The sequence below is a fragment of the Mobula birostris genome, chromosome 23 (genome assembly GCF_030028105.1).
Source record: "Mobula birostris isolate sMobBir1 chromosome 23, sMobBir1.hap1, whole genome shotgun sequence".
Taxonomy (NCBI): Eukaryota; Metazoa; Chordata; class Chondrichthyes; order Myliobatiformes; family Myliobatidae; genus Mobula; species Mobula birostris.
The window spans coordinates 21,426,932-21,449,572 of record NC_092392.1 but is presented as its reverse complement, the minus strand read 5'-3'; the positions used below and the strand labels follow the sequence as shown (position 1 = coordinate 21,449,572).

Here is a 22,641-nt window from a genome sequence, read left to right as displayed (position 1 = left end):
GATCTATAGTTGATGTTGTCCATCAGTTTGTGTTGTCCAGGTGGTCTAAAGCCTCACCATCCAGGTCATGCCCTCTTTTCATTACTACCAATGGGGTGGAGGTACAGGAGTCTGAAGACACACACTTAACATTTTAAAAACAGTGTCTTCCCCTCTGCCATCAGATTTTGGAACAGTCCAAGTTCATAATTTTGCTCTCTTTTTGCACTAATTTTAAAATATTTTTTACTGTAACTTATAGTATATTTTATGTATTGCACTGCCACAAACCAACAAATTTCATGACATATGCCAGTGATAATAAACCCAATTCTGAAGCAGATGAATAGAAAGGAAACATCTGATTAAAAATACTGATGGCTCAGTAAGCTGTTTTTTTAAGTACATATTGTTTCCAAATCCTTGGTAGTAAAGCAACAGTGCCAACTGAAAGGTCCTTTGCTCATCAAGGTGGCTTAAGCAGACAGTATTATTCCTTGCCTGGGTTCACTACATTTCAGTATTTTGCTATTACCAGGAAACTAGGAATCTGACGTTTCAATCGACAAATTCTGAATTAATTCAATCTGATTATGCAACATCTATGGTAATTAAAAAAAATATTTATGTGGCTAATACATTTTTAATGTATTGCACTGTACTACTGCTGTAAAAGAAATTTCACAATGTATCAGTGATAATAAAACTACTTCTGATTGGCTGCAGACTCCTCTAGATTCCACTGTCACACTTCACTGCCCACATTAGACTTCCTCCAGTTGATTCCCTGCGGCTTATTGCATACTCCCAGTTTCCCTTTTTCTTTACTCCCTCTCTGTGGAGCACCCATATGTGTGCCACAAATAGTCCTTGAAAAGATCAGTTTTAACCAAAAGGATTTACTGTAACTAACTCCAGCACGGGTGAAAATAATTAAACAACTGAGTCCAAGAACCAGTGTAGAACTTCTTTCGAACCCTCTACCGGTATCATACAACCTGAGTACCAGGTGGGTAAATGATCCTTCCTTTTGAGTGTCCTTGAAGCAAGTATTCCCTGAGCACATACTTCTAAAATACGGATTCACTGAGTAAGTGGACCATGAGTGTTAAGAAAAATGCAGTTTATTGAGATATCAACAATTATGTTTCATGAAAAATCAGTGGGCTAATCTCAGTAAGATCTTGGAAATGATTTATGTAATGCTACTCTCAAAGAAAACTGTACCTAACTGTTAGCAATGAAAGAGATATAACACAAAAATGAGTCATTCACTGTCAGGTTTTATTGTATGATAATTTACAAACTTTAGATTTCCACAAATTCAGTAGAAATTTCATATCATAATCTTCGAACAGGGAGGATTTCATTCTTTTTCATTTAGGTCTTCCTGGATCATCATTGTTACCTGCAAATTCAACACATGCAAACCTCTTAAGATTATTTCCTATCTGAAGACAAAATGTGTTTTCAAACCTTTTAGCTTTTCTCCCCCCCCCCCCCCATAGTCTAGGCAGATCAAAAATTTAATCACTTCAATACCATTTAAAATAAATATTTATTTTACACATCCAAAATGTGATCTGCCTTTTGTGCCTTAGCACTTCTAATTGCATTGCTAATTAAATTTGCAACTACAATTGGAATAAAGCTTGATTATTCTTTTTCTATCTACAATAGCTTGAATTCCTAGAAGCAAAACTATCACACACATTACTACCAATTGTTGTATGATTAACACAGCAGATTTTTTTCTTTTTTCCATGTGTACTAAAAATAGCAATTAGCAAGAATAAACTATTACCTCTATGGATTACATGTTGCTGCAAGTTTAAAAACTCCTTGCAATCATAGAAACAAAAAGCAGAGTAATGATTCATGAAGTTATACATGCAATGCAGTTGTGACAATAGCTAAATTAAGCTCAAAACAGCAAACAGAAACAGGAAACCAGATCCTAAAAGCTGTGTGCAAAGCTCTACGAAAATTGCAGATGTAGACAAAACAGCTGAAAAATAATATTTACATTCCATTACTCACAATAACTACCCTTTCTTCAGTGCATTTCTTGGTGCACTGCAACTGGTTTTTCCAATTTCAATAGGAATTGATTAGTTTGGTTTGTGGGGTCTGCTGCAGAAACAGATCTGAAATAGGGTGGTTGAGGGTCTAGCAACAGGCACCAGAGCCCAGGAGTGAGGGTGCTCTCTTAAAACACACTGTCTTCAAATGAACCAGTCCATTGCAACAGAAGACAGACAATGCAAGATCCATGATAAGCAATTTAATTAGGGCCTTATATCTAGAAATGTAGGTGTGTAGTTTAATCGCAGCAGCATTCATTCAGTATAACTAATAATAAGGTACAAATAACCTCTAACTGAATGTAATTTAATGCCACACAAATCTCAAGCAATGAGTTAACAGAGTTAACATAACCAGACAGGGGCACATAATAAGTAGACACACAACAAGGTGAACTACTAAAAACTATGTAAAATAGAAAATTAGATGCCAGATTCAATTAGTTGTATAAATGCGAACAGATACATATCTGAGATGAGGAAAGGGAAAGCAACTTAATTGGTAAAATATAAATAGAGTGAGAAGCAGAATTCCTATATGATCAAAACATTCAAGATTATGAAAAGTGTTCTAAGAACATTTCTTCCAAAGAACACAAGATAATGTGGAGGGAGAGGGAGAGGGGGGAGAGGGAGGGGGGAGAGGGAGGGGGGAGAGGGAGGGGGGAGAGGGAGGGGGGAGAGGGAGGGGGAGGGGGAGGGGGAGGGGGGGAGGGGGAGGGGGAGGGGGAGGGGGAGGGGGAGAGAAATTAGCCACAAAAAGAACATTGCAGAAATTATTCTGTGCATGGAATCCCAGGCCCGAAAAAATTTAAGCTGCAAATTCGTGTTTCAAAGAAAATAGGTATTTGGAAAGGAGCAGTATTAAATATAAACACAAGAGATTCTACAGATGCTGAAAATCCAGAGCAATACACACAAAATGCTGGAGGAATTCAGCAGATCAGGCAACATCTATGAAAATGAATGAACAGTCGATGATTCTGGTCGAGATCCTTTGCCAAGACTGGAAAGGAAGGGAGAAGATGCCAGAATAAAAAGGTGGAGGAGGGGAAGAAGAGCTTTTTATTCTGACGTATTCCCTCTTCCTTTCCAGTCCTGACCAAGGGTCTTGGCCCGAATCGTCAACTGGTTATTCTTTTCCATTGGTGCTGCCTGACCTGCTGACTTTCTCCAGGAAGTAGCACAATGGTGGTTCTTGGTTCTTGCAAGAAAAATGTAAGTTTCATTAATGAAATTTCTGGTTGTACATTTTTATTGTAAGTTTCTGGAATCTTATGGAACAGTCAAATTACACTCGTTTTGGATCAAAAATAGTCACCATTTACTGTAATGCAACATAAGTTTAATATTTTTTTAATGACCTAACTGGTTAATGAAATGGCCAAGACTATCTGACTTATAAACCAATAATTATTTTGCAAGGTCTGAGGTATTCAAGACAATCAAGGTCTAACAAAGTTCATGGCATAAAATTAAATTCTGGCTTAATTATTCTGAAATAAAACCTTTACATTCTAGGATCTAGATTTGACCTAAAGCCTCAATTTGATTTTGCAGTATATATTTCTTCTTGGTTCTTTAGTTTGACTGTTATTTTTTTCCACTATACATTAATTCACAACCATGTTCAGCATAATACTTACAGAGCAGCAGCACCAGAGATAATCTCAATAAGTTCCTTGGTAATGACAGCCTGGCGAGTGCGGTTGTACGTCAACGTCAGCTTGTCAATGATTTCAGCTAAATTCAACAACAGGTCACATTATTTCCTTTATACCTTTATCATTTCTTTGTCCAACATTTGGAACTCTGCTTTCTTACAGTAAATAGTATTCAAAGATAAAATTAAAAGATTAGCTTTGTCACATGTACATTGAAACATACAGTGAAATGTATCATTGACGTCAAGTCAAATCGGGGAGGATTGTGCAGATAGCCTACAAGTGTTGTCATACTTCCAGTGACAACATAGCATGCCCACAACTTACTAACCCTAAGTGTACACTTTAGAATGTGTTTCATGGGATCATGGGCTGACCGTACAAACGCCTTACAAGCATTAGCATGAATTTGAACCCTGATTGGTGATTGCTGGCACTGAAAAGCAATGTACCATCTGCTACATGCTGCCTTATATTCTGCATTTTATATTAAAAAAACACTTATCAACCAACAGCGCCAAGTTACCTGAAACTATTTGCTTTCACATTAAATCTGTTCAAACATTGCTCCCATCTGGAAAGTCAACATTTGAGATAAATGGTCAATTGCAAACACATCTTATCCAAACTGCAGGACAAGGAGATACATAAAATGCCAGATTAAACTGCTGCGTAAATGCGGTGAGGCAGATTAAAAGTGCAAGGGTTCTAAGAGTTGAATAGATGGCTTTTCACTCCTCCAAGTTTCCCATCCTGGTGGCAAGTACCTCTTCTCTACTCAGAATTAGAGGCAAGGCATGTGGAGGAGAATAATTGTATAGTAAGGTGGGGTCAAGAGAGAACAATATAACCCAGGGTACCAGAGTTTTTACAGCTGAACCAGCCTATTTTGAAATATAACATCATGCATATTTATTTATTTATTTAGAGCTACAACATTGAATAGGCCCTTCGAATCGTGACGCCCAACAACCCTCCCCCCCCCCATTAAATCCAACCTAATCACAGAACAATTTACAATGACCAATTAACCTACTAACCGGTACATCTTTGGACTGTGGGAGGAAACCGGAGCTTCCAGAGAAAACCCATGCATTCCATGGAGAGGATATACAGACTCCTTACCAAGAATGCTGGGACTGAACTTGAAATTCCGATGTCCTGAGCTGTAATTGCGTTGCACTAACCGCTACACTACCATGGCACTCTGGTATTAAAGAGTGAATACAATGCTGAACATAGATGCAGGATTGCATTGGACAACAATGCTTGGAAGCAGTTAGAGATGCCCAATGAGAATAAGTAGTACAGGAATATTTTGGACTGATGATATTACCCTGACAGGGGCTTCTCAAATTTAAATGCACAATTTAGAAAAGTTTAGAAACAAAATGAATATCTACCTTAACACAATACAGTCAACATCTGGAACAAAAGAAAAGCAATCCAAACAACCATGAGATGAAAGACTAGATGCATCCTCCCTCCAACTTGCTTCTTCAGAAACTCCAATCTACTGAGGGATATCCCAAGTTTTTCTTGTCACGAAACAGTATGAACATGGCAAGGTCAGAAAGATAATCTCTCTCCTCATCAAAAGTAACTTTCAATGCTTCTGAAGGTACAGATTCTTTTTTTCTTGGATATGTACGTTTTGGCACTGCCTGCTTTATTGTGTCATACGCAGGTCATGCAGGCATTCAGAGAGCACAAATCACTATTCAATCGTGTCCCACCCTAACCCATGACCTCTCTGAATGTTCACAAATTATTGAATCAAAAAGGACAACTTGTTTCTTTTTAAATCCAGGAACCTCAGGATGAATTGTAATGCTCCTTATGTCACCTGTCCAGAACGGTTAATTTGTTGCGCACGGGGTACCCGGAAAATGAATCTTCATTTACCATAACACCTCATCTTTTCAGTAGATAAATATGTTAAACTAAACGATCATCTAAATTGATGCAAGTTCCTTACCGGCATTCTTGCTGGCACTATCCATGGCAGTCATCCTGGCACTCTGCTCACTTGTAGTAGACTCCTTTAACCCAAAGTAGATGATGTTCACCAGAGAGAACTCTTGGTAGTTCCGCAGAACGTCAGCATCAATGTCATCATAAACGCTCATGTTCTCTAGAAATAAAATTAACATATGGTTAATAGCCAGATTACTTCCGCTGTGTACAAGTAAAATAACTTGATCATCCGAAAAAAATTGCACCATATTCCACATTTTGCGTTATATATATATCCCAACACACAAAATGTAAGTATAATTAAACACATTTAGGCTTTATGATCATGTGTTTGTCATGGCTGGGTGAGGACGCCCCTCATTTGTTGTAGTAATGTACCACCTCAGGGGGACACATTGTTATTGATTTAAATAATGTAATTTAACATGAAATGCACTGCTATAAATGCAAGAATAAAAAGGCATTATATGGTTAATTATTGTAAATACTTTTTATTATGAAATTCAGAAATCAATTCCACTATGCATAAACATACATAATTCATAATTAATAAATTTAAAGGAAATAATTACCAAATGAACTGCTCATTATTTATCATAAAAAGTAAACTTTCTCCAAATTGTGAAAGACATTCAAAAGAATTGCATCTTGCATTCGGCATCAAGAAACTTGGTGCATGGAAGATTCATGAAAGAGTGACTAGCTCTCTTAATAGCGTATAGCCTGTGCTTCCTTGGGCCTCGATGATAACCCAGTATTTCAACAATTTTTAATGGGATCTCAACTTAGTACACAGGATCAGAAAAGATTATGATTTCCAACATATTATCAATCACCCAATGAGGAGCCTAATAGATATTTACCGATTCTTCTAATACTCGACAATTCTAGAATTCCTATGAACAGACCACTTGTTACGGGTGTCACCCTGTCAGCCTCCACCAATCAAAGGAATAAATGTGCACCTACTCGCTGTAAGCTGAGTCACACAGCACAAATCAGATTCAGAATGGGAGACACAGGACCTGAACAGTTTGAAATTTAAATAGGAAGAGTGGTACATGCTTTGTCAACAGAATCTACCCACAAATTTGCACAAAAGTAATAAATATGAAACTCAAATGGCTAGGTATAGATCAAGTGGATAGCTAGAGACTTTTTGCCAGGTTGAAAATGTCTCATACAAGGGGAAATAATTTCTTAAGGTATGGGGGATTTCATGGTTAAGTTCATTACACAGAGGGATGGGTGTGTGGAATGCCCTGCCAGGGGAAGTAAAAGAGGCAAATACACATCATGATGATGACAATGACGTCGACTCAGACCTGAGAGGCCAGCGTCGGGCATTTTCATGCCTTGCAAGGCGCAGTTCTAAAGGCTGTATGGAGCGCCACTCCTCGCACAGACATTTTGCAGTGCTATTTTACAAGGCCGAGTTGCGAGCTTGACGTCAACTCGGCGCGGATGGCGAGTGCGCACGGGGGCGGTCTGTCACTAGATCAAACTCGGAAACCTCCATTCTCGAGCCCGGCGCTGATCTCACTACGCCACCAGCCAACCCAAATACCACATGAGTATTACTTAAAAAACTATTAGAAAGGCACATGATGATAGAAAAATGGAGAGAACGGTTAGATTGAGCTTAAAGTAGGGTAAAAGATCCTACACTGTGGCGACTGTTCCGTGCAGTAATGTTCTGTACTCTATGACTTTTTATTCAGTACAAATTGAGATATCATGCTTTTTCTCTCCTCAATTATTTTTATAAACTTGTAACAGTAAATTCATTTAATTATCTTGCAGGCAGCATATTTACTCACCAGAACCTGTCAGGGCATCGAAGGAAAACACTGGTTGTTCCTCAGTCTTGTATGCAATCACAGATCTAAAAATAAATATAATTCAATTGTGACAGTATTCAAGGTAAGGATCATGGGCAATCTTTAGAGGATTGCTTAGCTAAGCGCATTGACATTGCCTGTTCCTGAAAGCAAGTAAAAGTTCAATGGCCAATGTCAACACAATAGTTTGTCTTACGAGTCAGTTTTGAATAGTACATTAGGTAAGAATGAGTAACCTCATGTTGTTTTCATGTTAATGCTTTCTCTTGTTAAAGCTGAATGTTTTTGTTTTACATTCAGACATCTTGTACAATATGATGGACCCCATATATGATAAGATTGATTCTTGACCTCACAACCTACTTTGTCAAGCCTGCACTGCACTTTCTCTGTAGCTGTAACATCAGTTTCTGTTCCACAAACATGAGAAATTCTGTGGATGCTGGAAATCCAAAATGACACACACAAAATGCTGAAGGAACTCAGCAGACCAGGCAGCTTCTACGGAAGGGTAAGCAGTCCACGTTTCGGGCCAAGACCTTTCATCAAGACTGGAATGTACTAGTTTCTGTTACTGCTTTACCCTTCTACTAGTGAAATGATCTGAATGGCCAGCATGCAAAAACAAATGATTTTCACTGTAACTCGGTAGCTGTAAACCAATTATCACATTGCTCAGATGCTGAAGGTGACAGTGAGTTAGAATTTTTCTTGAATACACTTGAAGCAAGCCATGTGCCTGCAAATGTTATCAGTAAGGCAAGTCCTTGGAGAGTTATAATAGTGATTATGAAGCTAATTGGATACCTGCATTGAGTTACAATAAAGTAAAATTTCACAAAAGCAGTCTGAAACTTGGTTGAGAGAGGGGCAGGAATGCACCAGGTTTTCGATTAGACCATATGATACAGGAGCAGAATTAGGCCATTTGACCGATTGAGTCTCTACTGCCATTTCATCATGGCTGATCCATTTTTTGTCTCAGCCCCAATCTCCAGGCTTTCCCCCCGCCACTCCCCGTATCCCTTCTTGCCCTGATCAATCAAGAATCTATCAGCCTCTGCCTTAAGTATACATAAAGACTTGGCCTCCACAGATGCCTGTGGCAATGAATTCTACAGAGTCACTACTCTCTGGCTAAAGAAATTCCTTCTCATCTCCATTCTAACATTCCAAAAGGCTGTGTCCTCTGATCTTAGAAGTTTTAGAAAAGATAGGAGATGGTAGTGGGGGTGGGAAGAGGTTACTAGTAATCATAATCAGATATAATATCACAGCTGCACTTAGGAGAGACATAATAAAGGGGTCGGAATCCATTTGGATGGAACTCAGGAACAGGAAAGGTGCAAACACACAGAGGGGATTGTACTACAGAGCCACGGGGACATTTGAGAAACAGATATGTAATCAGATTAAGGAAATGTGCAAAAATAATAGGGCTGTTGTCATGGGGGTATTTCAACTTCCCTAACATAAACTGGGACCTTTAATGAGAATGCAAGGAGAATTAAAAATAAAAACATGATTTTGTTAAGTGTATTCTGTAACTCTGGAGTTTGAGAGAGCCATGGTTTTCAAGGGATATTGAAAACTTGGTTCGGAAAAAGAGAGATATCAACAATAAATATAGGCAGCATGGAGTAAATGAGGTGCTCGAGGAATATAAAGAATGTAAAAAGAATCTTAAGAAAGAAATTAGAAAAGCTAAAAGAAGATACGAAGTTGCTTTGGCAAGTAAGGTGAAAATAAATTAAAAGGGTTTCTACAGTTATATTATTAGCAAAAGGATAGTAAGGGATAAAATTGGTCCCTTAGAGAATCAGAGTGGACAGCTATGTGTGGAGCCAAAGGAGATGGGGGAGATTTTGAACAATACTTCGATATTCACTAAGGAGAAGGATATTGAATTGTGTAAGGTAAGGGAAACAAGTAGGGAAGTTATGGAAACTATGATGATTAAAGAAGAGGAAGTACTGGCGCTTTTAAGGAACATAAAAGTGGATAAGTCTCCGGGTCCTGACAGGATATTCCCTAGGACCCTGAGGGAAGTCGGGCTCTGACAGAAATATTTCAAATGTCTTTAGAAAAGGTGCCGGAGGACTGGCGTATTGCTCATGTTGTTCTGTTGTTTAAAAAGGGTTCTAAGAGTAAACCTAGCAATTATCGGCCTGTAAGTTTGACATCAGTGGTGGGTAAGTTAATGGAAAGTATTCTTAGAGATGGTATATATAATTATCTGGATAGACAGGGTCTGATTAGGAACAGTCAACATGGATGTGTGCGTGGAAGGTCATGTTTGACAAATCTTATTGAATTTTTTGAAGAGGTTACTAGGAAAGTTGACAAGGGTAAAGCAGTGGATGTTGTCTATATGGACTTCAGTAAGGCCTTTGACAAGGTTCCACATGGAAGGTTATTTAGGAAGGTTCAATCGTTAGGTATTAATATCGAAGTAGTAAAATGGATTCAACAGTGGCTGGATGGGAGATACCAGACAGTAGTGGTGGATAACTGTTTGTCAGGTTGGAGGCCGGTGACTAGCGGTGTGCCTTAGGGATCTGTACTGGGTCCAACGTTGTTTGTCCTAGACATTAATGATCTGGATGATGGGGTGGTAAATTGGATTAGTAAGTATGCAGATGATACTAAGATAGGTGGCATTGTGGATAATGAAGCAGGTTTTCAAAGCTTGCAGAGAGATTTAGACCAGTTAGAAGAGTGGGCTGAAAGATGGCAGAAGGAGTTTAATGCTAAGGTGAGGTGCTACATTTTGGTAGGACTAATCAAAATAGGACGTACATGGTAACTGGTTGGGCATTGAAGAATGCAGTAGAACAGAGTGATCTAGGAATAATGGTGCATAGTTCCCTGAAGGCGGAATCTCATGTGGATAGGGTGGTGAAGAAAGCTTTTGGTATACTGGCCTTTATAAATCAGAGCATTGAGTATAGGAGTTGGGATGTAATGTTAAAATTGTACAAGGCATTGGTAAGGCCCAATCTGGAGTATTGTGTACAGTTCTGGTCACCGAATTATAGGAAAGATGTCAATAATATAGAGACAGTACAGAGAAGATTTACTAGAATGTTACCTGGGTTTCAGCAACTTAGTTACAAAGAAAGGTTGACCAAGTTACGTCTTTATTCTTTGGAGCGTAGAAGGTTGAAGGGGGACTTGATAGAGGTATTTAAAATTATGAGGGGGATAGATAGAGTTGACGTGGATAGGCATTTTTCCATTGAGAGTAGGGGAGATTCAAACAAGAAGACATGAGTTGAGAGCTAGGGGGCAAAAGTTTAGGGATAACACGAGGGGGAACTTCTTTACTCAGAGAGCTGTGGCTGTGTGGAACAAGCTTCCAGTAGAAGTGGTAGAGGCAGGTTCGATATCATCATTTAAAGAAAAATTGGATAGGTATATGGACAGGAAAGGAATGGAGGGTTATGGGCTGAGTGCAGGCCGGTGGGACTAGGTGAGAGTAAGCGTTCGGCACGGACTAGAAGGGCCGAGATGGCCTGTTTCCGTGCTGTAATTGTTATAAGGTTATAGCATTTCTTAAATCAATATATGGACAGCCTAGTGCGAGGAGGAGTCATACTGGACCTGGTGTTGGGTAATGAGCCTGGCCAGATGACTGACTTTTCAGTGGATAAACAGTTATGCGACAATGACCACAACTCCTTAACTTTCAGGATAGCTAGAGACAAGGGCAGGTATGATCCTCGTAGGAAGAGTTTTAAATTGGAGTAGGCCAAATTACGCAGGCATTAGGTAGGAACAATGAAGTTTTAATTGGGAACAACTTTACTCTGGTAAGTCCACATCAGACGTGTAGAGGGTGTTTAAAGATCAATGGCACAGAGTATAGGAAAGGCATGTTCCTGTTAGAAGGAAGAATGGGGATGGAAAGATGAGAGTACCTTGAATGTCTAGAGAGGTGGGGATCTTTGATGATAGATGTTGAGGCAGTGCTACTACTGCTAGAGGTCTACAAGATTATGAAAGGCATAGATAGAGTGGACAGAGAGGAGCTGTTTCCCAGGATTGAAATACCTAATACCAGAGGGCATGCATTGAAGGTGAAAGGGAATAGGTTCAAGGGGGATGTGAGAGACAAGTTTTTTTACTCTGTGTCATAGATGCCTGGAATGCGCTGCCTGGTATGGAGGTAGAGGCAAATATATTAGAGGCTTAACAGACGTTTAGATAGGCATGGATGTGAGGAAGATGGAGGGATATGGACATGGTGTAGGTAGGAGGGATTACTGTCTGGTTGTTTCTGATTTGCTTTTTATCTAGTTTGGCAAAACATTGCAGGCCAAATAGCCTGCCTCTGTTCTGTATTGTTCTACGTTCAGTCAATGGAATTAGGGCACTATACTGTTACTGTTAAAATAGAAATTTATTTTGTAATGATAATCAAGGCAAAAGTCCGTATGGAGGAAATGAAAATGAAAGTAAGGACATAATGGTGGAGCAGACTGGATGGGCTCGATGGCCTACTTCTGCTCCTATGTCTTATAAGATATGGACCATAAGAACTAGTACCACACAAAATTTACAGCAGCAATTGGAGTAGGTAAACAGGAGTGATGGCAATGGCAAGTTTAATAAAGGAGACAGTTTTGGATAATAACAACACTTCAACAATGCCATGAGGCATGGTAACTGTGTTGGATGGGGACAAGCAAGGTACAGGTTTTGACGCAGAAATTTTAAAACAGCATTAATACGTTCATTCTGACAAACTTACTTAAATCTGTTGAAGATAATAGAACCTTTATCAAACTCAAAGCCCGAGTTGAGGAGCTCAGTGGCAATGAATGAAGCATCACCAAATGTCGGTGGTTTCCGGCCCACCTCCTTAAACATCAACAGGATATTACCTCCATAATTTCTGCAATTTAAAACAAAATCCAGGTCACACACACAGAACTCAGCAGGTCAGACAGTATCGATGGAAATTAATAAACAGTCAATGTTTTGGGCCAAGACCTTTCTTCAGAACTGGAAAGGAAGGAAGCAGGCAGCAGAATGAAAAGGTGGGGGGGGCGAGAAAGGAGGATGAGCTGGAAGGTAATAGGTGAAGCCAGGTGGACGCAAAAGGTTAAAAGTCTGGCATCTTGTATTTATCGTACAATTATATGCTAACTTCTCAGTACTTTTTGAATTTGGTTTTACAACTTCCATAAACCTTTAGCCTATTGTAATTGAAGATTGTTACTGCTATAAATCAGTGGAACTGTACCTTAAAAATAAGAGTGAATGAACTCAAAATTATTTTGCAGATAGTTGTTTGTTTCAATAACAACAATGCCAATTCAAATATATAATTAATGTTTTGTAAGAAATCTTAAGGATCGTCCCAATTCTTCACTCTGAAAATATGAATACTCAATTTTCAGTTTAAATTTGGGGAGTGTAATGTACTGAATATTCATCCAACAAGTAATATCCGTCCAGCACAGGAATTTGCATGAGCCAAATGCAGACAAATGGGTCTAGCTCAGGTTGGCACCTTGATTGACATCAATCAGTTGGGCTGAAGATCCTGTTTCTGCACTGCATATCAGGGCAAAGTCAAAGAAATGTTACACAGGTCTTAAAGTGATACTCTGGAAAATAATTATTTAAATTATTCACATTTTGTTACTTTGTTAAAGAGTGCAGTAAAGCACTTAAGATGATAAACTAACACCTCTACTAAAACAACACACATAAAAGTTGCTGGTGAACGCAGCAGGTCAGGCAGCATCTGTAGGTACAGTCGTCGTTTCAGGCTGAGACCCTTCATCAGGACTAACTGAAGGAAGAGTGAGTAAGGGATTTGAAAGTTGGAGGGGGAGGGGGAGATCCAAAATGATGGGAGAAGACAGGAGGGGGAGGGATGGAGCCAAGAGCTGGACAGGTGATAGGCAAAAGGGATACGAGAGGATCATGGGACAGGAGGTCCGGGAAAAAAGACGGGGGGGGGGCCCAGAGGATGGGCAAGGGGTATATTCAGAGGGACAGAGGGAGAAAAAGGAGAGTGAGAGAAAGAATGTGTGCATAAAAATAAGTAACAGATGGGGTACGGGGGGGGAGGTGGGGCATTAGCAGAAGTTAGAGAAGTCAATGTTCATGCCATCAGGTTGGAGGCTACCCAGACGGAATATAAGGTGTTGTTCCTCCAACCTGAGTGTGGCTTCATCTTTACAGTAGAGGAGGCCGTAGATAGACATGTCAGAATGGGAATGGGATGTGGAATTAAAATGTGTGGCCACTGGGAGATCCTGCTTTCTCTGGCGGACAGAGCATAGGTGTTCAGCAAAGCGGTCTCCCAGTCTGCGTCGGGTCTCGCCAATATATAAAAGGCCACATCGGGAGCACCAGACGCAGTATATCACCCCAGCTGACTCACAGGTGAAGCGTTGCCTCACCTAGAAGGACTGTTTGGGGCCCTGAATGGTGGTAAGGGAGGAAGTGTAAGGGCATGTGTAGCACTTGTTCCGCTTACACGGATAAGTGCCAGGAGGGAGATCAGTGGGGAGGGACCGGGGGGGACAAATGGACAAGGGAGTTGCGTAGGGAGCTATCCCTGCGGAATGCAGGGGGGAGGGGGGAGGGAAAGATGTGCTTAGTGGTGGGATCCCGTTGGAGGTGGCGGAAGTTACGGAGAATAATATGTTGGACCCGGAGGCTGGTGGGGTGGTAAGTGAGGACCAGGGGAACCCTATTCCTAGTGGGGTGGCAGGAGGATGGAGTGAGAGCAGATGTACGTGAAATGGGGGAGATGCGTTTAAGAGCTGAGTTGATAGTGGAGGAAGGGAAGCGCCTTTCTTTAAAAAAGGAAGGCATCTCCCTTGTCCTAGAATGAAAAGCCTCATCCTGAGAGCAGATGCGGCGGAGACGGAGGAATTGCGAGAAGGGGATGGCGTTTTTGCAAGAGACAGGGTGAGAAGAGGAATAGTCCAGATAGCTGTGAGAATCAGTAGGCTTATAGTAGACATCAGTGGATAAGCTGTCTCCAGAGACAGAGACAGAAAGATCTAGAAAGGGGAAGGAGGTGTCGGAAATGGACCAGGTAAACTTGAGGGCAGGGTGAAAGTTGGAGGCAAAGTTAATAAAGTCAACGAGCTCTGCATGCGTGCAGGAAGCAGCGCCAATGCAGTCGTCGATGTAGCGAAGGAAAAGTGGGGGACAGATACCAGAATAGGCACGGAACATAGATTGTTCTACAAAGCACGGAACATCACCAGGAAATCAAATTTAATAAACATTTATACCAAAAGACCAGCATAATGTGCTTTTGGCTAAAACACTATGAACTTCATATTTTTCAAGGATGTATTTTCAGAAAGCCACGATATACTTACCTATACAGCAGTGCTCTTAGCTTTTCTCCAATAGTAGCGACCTTGATCTCTTTACCTGCAGAAGTCAATTCCTGTATTTGATTCCTTATGTTTTTAGCAATGTTACTGTGGATCCCACCACATAGACCACGGTCAGAGGATACTCCAATAATCAGGTGTCTAGCTTGGTTTTCAGGGGGTTGAATTTCTGCTTTCTCATACAGAGCTTGGGAGAAACAGAGCAAACATTAAAAGGTTGCATCTATGCAGTGCTGTATAAAAACAGTTGTAAATTGTTTTTGGTGATAACATCAATTATTTAAAACACCAAGCTTGCAAGCCAATAAGATCCTATAAATTGCTCTATAATGGAAAAAAATCAGACATTGGGAAAGCTGAGGAAATGCCAGCCGTAGACTCCAGTTTCAAGACCTGTAGTAAGAGAAACAGCAAGCACGCACAGCTACAAGGTATTTCTCAAGATGCATATACATGCCACAAAACAAATCTCTCAATGCTCCAAGGTGATTAGCTTACCAAGACTGAGACGCATACTTAAATAAAAAAAAATCCAGCCAGGATGAATATAAATTACTATCTTTAACTTTGTTTGATCATCAGTTTCAATGCTCTGAACGTCCTTCAATAACTCCCAAACCACTTACAATGACACTAGTCCCAATGGAATGGCATCTGGAATACTACACTTCTCAATGATGCTCTTAGAGGTGGAAATCTGTTAGCTTTTCTGCCCAGCCTTTACCTGGTTGACATTTAGTTGCCCTCTGAAATGGCTGAGCAACCCATTCAGCTGTCACCACATCCTTCTCAAGGGCAATTAAGGATGAACACCAAGCACTGCCTATGTAATAGCCACATCCTACTAGATAACAATCCATTCAATCACATGTTCGTCTCACATTGCTACCCTAGTGCTTTGTTCACTCTTAGTAGCAGAATCTTTTCCTGCTTGCTTTCTGTGACATGGATCCCACCTACATTCATGCCGTACTTTGAGATGAGTGGTCCCGGGTTCAAATCTGGCCGGCTCCTTGCAAGCTTTCCATCCGTGCTGGGTTAAGCGTTGAGCAAGCAATGGCCTCGAAAAAAACAGTCAAATGCTAAGTTTGCTGCCTGATTTGCCACAAAGGCATGGAGAGCAACAACACTTTTGACTGCACTTAATGTGAGTAGGTTTGGGAGAATGTTTTAAATGAATAGGACTATTATCCAAAACATCTTTGCCCATTTGACTGCTAGTTTCCTGATTGTGCCAGCATGCTTGATATCTCTGCTTTATTCAGATCTGTTATATAATATTAAAATAAAGCAACATACTTGGAGCATGAAATGTGCTAGAAATCACAAAAAAGGGAGTGAGAATGTCTCAAATGATGCAGACTGGATTGTGTAGCAAAAGAACTTCATTTGTGTTACAAGTCACTGTTTATAGGAGCTGCCCAAGTTATAATCACCTGTTTGGGAGACTTGGGGGATGGATTTGCCAGCTGCTGCAGGTATCTTCTGTCATGTGGAAATTCAATTTGCGGCAATGTCTGAATAGTTGAGCTAGACACCCCAGTTTAACTACATTTTGGCCTTGGCTTGTCCATGTTTTTGTTTAAATATATTGCCAGGCAACTGGATTTCCAATGTGAACCGTCTGAGTTGTGAACAGTTCTCAGTAAAGAAAACCTGCTATGACAAAGAATGGCCTATAATTAACCGCTTATATAATCTACCCCTTCCCTATTGGACTAACGAGAAATTAATAGTCGCTTTCAAATTAATGAAATTATTTAAGATGTTACATTAGCAAACCAATTTATTTTAGCTCTGACAGCAAAAAGGCATAATAGAATCTGGCTTCTTCCCCCTTCCTTTCCAGTTCTGATGAAGAGTCCCAGCCTGAAAAAGTTGACCATTTGTTCATCTCCATAGATGTTGTCAACTTGCTGAGTTCCACCAGCGTTTTGGGTTTACTGCTTAATCAAGAAGCACAGCAGCACAGAAAGGGGCCTTTTAGCTCATCTAGTCCATGCCGAATTGTTATTCTGACTAGTCCTATTGACCTGCACCTGGACATAGCAGCCCATACCACTCCCATCCATGTACTAATCCAAAATTCTCTTAAATATTGCAATCCAACCCATACCCACCACTTCTGCTTGCAGCTCGTTCCACACTTGTACCACCCTGAGTAAAGGACTTCGTCCTCAGGCTCCCCTTCAATATTTCACCTTTCACCCCAAACCTATGGCGTTCAGTTCTAGTCTCACTCAACCTCAGTGGGAAAAGCCTGCAGTGAATAAAACCACAGATTTGTCCTTGTCCCCTGCCCCTCAAAATACTACGTACTTGGCAATCCTGCAAAAAACACTCAGCTGAACATTAGCTGCCACAAAGGTTAAATCCATGACTTGGAAGACAATCTCTTCCACAACTCTAAAGTGAAATTGCATGCCGCAGTTATCGTACCAAGAGCTCCTGTTCCATAAACTCTTGCTGGCTTCAGTTCTCTCTCAGCTCTTGCATATTTTGCTGCAGCCACCATTTTCATGGACTGGGTGATCTTTTGGATATTTTTGATAGACTTCAAGCGCCTGGTAACTGAAAACAGACAAATATAATATCAGATAGTTTTTATATTGACACTACAATGCAATATTAACTGTAATAGCTTTTTTAATGAAATTTTGTAGTAATTTCTTTTGTGTGACTCACAAAACTACACAATTATCCCTCAGTGAAAATGTATTTAAACTGAGCAAATTTGAGATTTGCAATCAGATTATGCTTTTGTAAAAAAAAGTATGCAGTACACCAATGTTATACCAGACTCCTACATTCTTTTTAAAAATAGAAAATAACCTCGATCATGTCACAATACAAAATATTTGTTTTGAATGTATTAAGTTATGTTCATTTATTTTGGTAAAATTAATTAGAAGAGAGCCAACCATGCCATTAATACCTCTAAGCTTATTGTAAAGCTAAAAGATTGCAGATAAAGATAAAGAGAAAGATTAACGTATTTGTCACATGTAGATCAAAATATATACAGTGAAGTGCACTGTTTGCATCAATGACGAACAAATGACAACACGTGTGGGCTGCCTCCAGCACAATCCTCAGAACGATAGTCCAAGGATTTTGCTGGGCACAGCCCTCAAGTGTCGCCATGCTTCCAGCGCCAACATAGCATGGCCACAATTTAATAACCCTAACCTGTGTATCTTTGGAACGTGGGAGGAAGACTGAGCACTGAAAGGAAACCCACGTGGTCATGGGGAGAATGTACAAACACCTGACAGACTGCGGTGGGAATTGAACCCCAATCAGGATCGCTGGCACTATAAAGCTTTACGCTAATCCTATGCTACCATGTCACCCAGTGAGATACATTAAAGCCACAATGTACATGTCCAAGATTCATGAGAAATGCTTATATTATTTTAGAACCAAGATGACATTGGATGCTGGAGATATAAAAGGTGACAGAAAATGGTGAAAAATAGGGAAAGCAACCTAGTACCTTCAGTTCAGAAGGAAGATCAGCAACCTGAAGTATCAAATGATTCGCCCTCTTTTGAAATATTAACTGATTCTATCACCAATGTTTTTACCTGACCTAAGTACTTCAGTTTTTCTTTACTTAACAAAATTTGCTTTTTCAACAACACGATCTCGCTCCGTATGAAATTCCAAACTGACACCCAATTTTACCAGTTACATTGCTCCTCAAGCAAGATGTCAATGCAGAAACCTTTAAGTATTACATTTCAGGAGTCTTAAAATCTTTGAAAGCTACAGTGTATTATTCCGATGTATATCTGCATCTTGCAAATCATTAGTAAAGCAATATTCTGTCATTATGAAAATATGATACTTACTATCCTTCAGAGTTGCCATGTTTCGGACCTGACCCCTGTAACACCAACAGAATAGATATTAGCATAAAATTTAAAATAAAACAGGCAAGTCTGGAGTTTTTTGGGTATATGTAGTAAGATAAAAGAAAACAATAACATAGATTTCAGTCATTCTGTCACAATAATGAAAAGGGTAATTGTGCAATAAGATTAACTGGTCTTGTGCTCATGGGGATCATTTTGAGATTTTTGAGATTTTAAGATCCATTTTTATACCTGAAAAATCTAGCAAAAGACCAACAGAAAGCAACTTATCTGCTGGCAATCCTGACTCTGACGATGCAATGAAAAAGTTGGGTTCCATGTAAAATAAGAGGCTTAAAATAAGAGTGTTTAATGGTGTTGTAATGTATTGATTATGACACAGGCATATTTTGTATAAAATACACCAGCAAGTTATATGAGGGGACACCTGTGCTGGAAGAATTCATCCTGTCAAGTAGCATTTGTGGAAAGAGAAAACAGTTAATGCTTTGAGTCAGGAATTTTCTCTCAGAACTAAGGAAGAATACTGGGAAAGCTGGAAGGATGTCAGATTTCAGGGCAGAGCTGGCTGGGGGTGGGTTTGCAATGGTGTTGAGGTGCAAGACAACAGTTCATACAGAGCTTGGTAAGGAGCATGAATACTGACTATTAGCACAGCATTACAAATGGGGGCAATAAATGGATATCAGCAGGATAACGGGCAATGATGAGTGAGCAGCTCAAGTCTAGTAGATATATTCGATGTTCATGCCAGAAAGTTGTGAAGTGCCTCAATGGAACAATTGTGACAGAGAAGAAGTGACTAAAAAACTTACAGAAGCATTGTTGAGAAGACGTTCAGTCTAGCTAGTTGGGTAAGTTTATGGGCCTGTGAAATAGGTTTGTATCCAGTCTATTTCCTGAGACGAAGACATAAAACCAGAAAGGAAAGCGTCAGAGATGGATAACAGAAACATGAGAACAGGATGGAAATTGGCAGCAAAGATGATCACTTTTTAGTGTTCTTTCTGGGTGTAGGATATAGCATCAATGCAAATGCCAGTGTATTGGAGAAGGAATTGAAACAGTGGGCCCAAAAAAGTCTGGAGCAAGGACTCCAGTAAGACAGCAGGCATAGCCAGGATCCAAGGGAGTTCTGTAGCAACTTTTCACCTAAAGAAAGTGAGTGTTACGTCAAAGGAGAAGTAGCGAAGTATGAGGATGAATTTGATAATCAAATGAGTGTTCAGAAGTAAGGGAAGCAGTTAGGTCTCTGTTCAAGAAAGAAATGAAGTCCCCCCTCGCAAACCTTCCTGATGGTGGTGGAAATATAAAGGGATTGAGAGTCCATGGTGAGCAGCCCAGGCTACTGAAAATCCATCATCTACATATGAAATTGACAAGGTATACAGCTGTTTCTTTGGATATTTTAAATCAGACCAAAGTATCTGCACAAAACATTAAAATACGAGATATTTCCAACCAAACATATTTGCAGTAACTTTCAACTGCAATCTTTAGCCTCAACAGAAAAAGTATGTAAACCAGATCTCTCTCTCTCCAATATTACTGATCTTCAAAGTGAAAATGTTATTGTTGAGAACAATTACTGTTGGTCATCTATTATCCAATTTTAAAGCAGACCTCTCACACATTTTCAATTTTTGCAATGATATTGAATGATTTTTTTTGTTAAACAGATAACAAATGCAACAAAGGATCCATCAATGACCTACTTTTACATGCACCATGCACAAAAATTTACAGCATGGAAGATCATTGTGGTTTATACCATCTGATAGAGAAAGCATTCCACCTGATCCAAGCTCCTGGTCTTTCAACAGAAAGATAATGTTTTACAGAACATTAAATGCTGTAGTCTCAATGAGATAGCTTTCCAACAGATAATATAAAATTAAACCTGGAAACTCTAAGCAATAAGCATCACTCAAGTAGCCTGTTCTGCTGGTCTGATTTTTTTCCAAAAAAATGTAAATGATTTATGTTACACAATTTCAAAGTTATATTTTGGCTAATTATTTACTAGTATAATTGCAAAATGACACTGTTAGTTTTATCTATAAATGCACTTATATTTTGTATCAATTAGTGGATTTTAAAAAATTTCTTTGAGAGTTTGCAACTGCAGCCCAAATGAGGCAAAGATCTCTGTAGAACGGCTTTAATATGAAGACACATGCAGTCTAACTAATAGTATATACTGATGTTCATTTTATTTATCCAATCAAGCTTTCTTCACTCTCCCTAATTGCCCTGCACGTAGATGCTTCCTGGCCATTTGAGAAGACAATTATGATTCAACCACTTGTGTCATTCCCACACCAGGTATGGGCAACAGGTTGCTTTCTCTGAAGAGCAATTCAGCAGCTTTGTAGTCACCATTATTGATACACACTTTTAGTTCTATTTTTATTGAATTACTTGAATTTAAAATGCCCCTACTTTCATGGTTGGATCTGAATTCATGCCCACTGATTGATTGGTTAGAATTTTGGGCATTGATTGTTCTTGCAACTTAACCCCCATATTACTTTACTTAATTCTGAGAACAGAATATAGAATATTATAAGACAGGAACAAACCCTTTGGCCCATATCAGAATCAGATTAAGAATCAGAATCAGGTTTATTATCAGTAACATGTGATGTGAAATTTGTGAACTTAGCAGCAATAGTTCAATGCAGTACATAATCTAGCAGAGAGAAAAAAAATAAACAAGTAAATCAATTACATATATTGAATAGATTAAAATAAAGTGCAAAAACAAATACCATACGTTAAAAAAAGTGAGGTAGTGTCCAAAGCTTCAATATCCATTTAGGAATCGGATGACAGAGGGGAAGAAGCTGCTCATGAATCATTGAGTGTGTGCCTTCAGGCTTCTGTACCTCTGACCTGATGGTAACCGTGAGAAAAGGGCATGCCTGGGTGCTGGAGGTCCTTAATAATGGACACTGCCTTTCTGATATGTCTGAGCTGACCAATTTAGACTCACCCCGTGCCTGCACGTGAGCTACATCCCTTCAACCCCCATTTATCTACGTACCTATCTCCCACCACTTACCCTGGCAGCAGGTTCCAGTCACCTACCACTTTGTAAAAAATAACACCTTGGAAATATACTTCCCTCCTTTCACCTTAAACCTACGCCCTCTAATATTTGACCATTTCCATCTTCAGGAATAAAAACTATCTACTGTGCCTATGCCCATCATAGTTTTAGATGCTTTATCGGGTTTTCCCTCCCTTAATACACAATAAATTGATAACAGTCCCACATAAAAGGTCTTTCTTCCTTCAGACACCGACAGATTTGATGAGCACTACTTAATTTTGATGCTTTTCATATTTATTTACTTTTTTTTTGGAAACCAGATACATCGTAAGGAAGACCTTCCCTGTCCAGACTGGAAAGGGGGATTGTAGCAAACAAAATCTGAGTGGAAAGTTGAAGTAAACGAGCTTAGGCAGCAAGCAGACCTCCCATTCCACCAAGCTTCCTCACAGGCCTAGTTACCCGATCCACCCCACCTGGGGTCAGCTCACTTCACAATTAAAACAAACACACAGCAGCACACCATTTAGAAGCAAAGAGAGAGATGGAAAACGCGACGATTTGCACGGACAAACCGAGTTAGCTTTTTGTAATTTACCATTGGGGCACAAAAACCAGGACGCCTGTTCTAGTGAACATGGTGAATCCGCCACCGCTGAAGGTCAGCCCGCAGCAAACGCGCCTGCGTCGTACATCGTTCCCACGTCCCGGCACCCGTCCTCGCCGCAATGTCCTCCGGGAATTGTATTGTCAAAATATTCCGTTGCTCTTCAATGGAATTAGCCATCAA

At 39.8% G+C, this 22,641-nt stretch overlaps 1 protein-coding gene across 2 annotated transcripts; it reads right to left on the bottom strand.

Moving 5' to 3' along the window:
* Positions 1-1,242: 1,242 nt before the first annotated feature.
* On the bottom strand, positions 1,243-22,554 carry atp5f1c (ATP synthase F1 subunit gamma). 2 transcript variants are annotated; one of them, XM_072241281.1, is made up of 9 exons: positions 22,450-22,554; positions 18,773-18,807; positions 17,358-17,489; positions 14,901-15,105; positions 12,299-12,442; positions 7,525-7,589; positions 5,706-5,861; positions 3,710-3,806; positions 1,243-1,387 (listed from the first exon to the last, which is right to left on the bottom strand). In XM_072241281.1, exons 1-9 carry the CDS (start codon positions 22,488-22,490, stop codon positions 1,384-1,386), a joined length of 879 nt encoding a protein of 292 aa, XP_072097382.1. In that variant the 5' UTR covers positions 22,491-22,554; the 3' UTR covers positions 1,243-1,383. The 2 variants fall into 2 exon arrangements, with proteins under 2 accessions (XP_072097382.1, XP_072097383.1); XM_072241282.1 differs by lacking the exon at positions 1,243-1,387 and having other exon boundaries at positions 3,706-3,806.
* Positions 22,555-22,641: the final 87 nt, after the last annotated feature.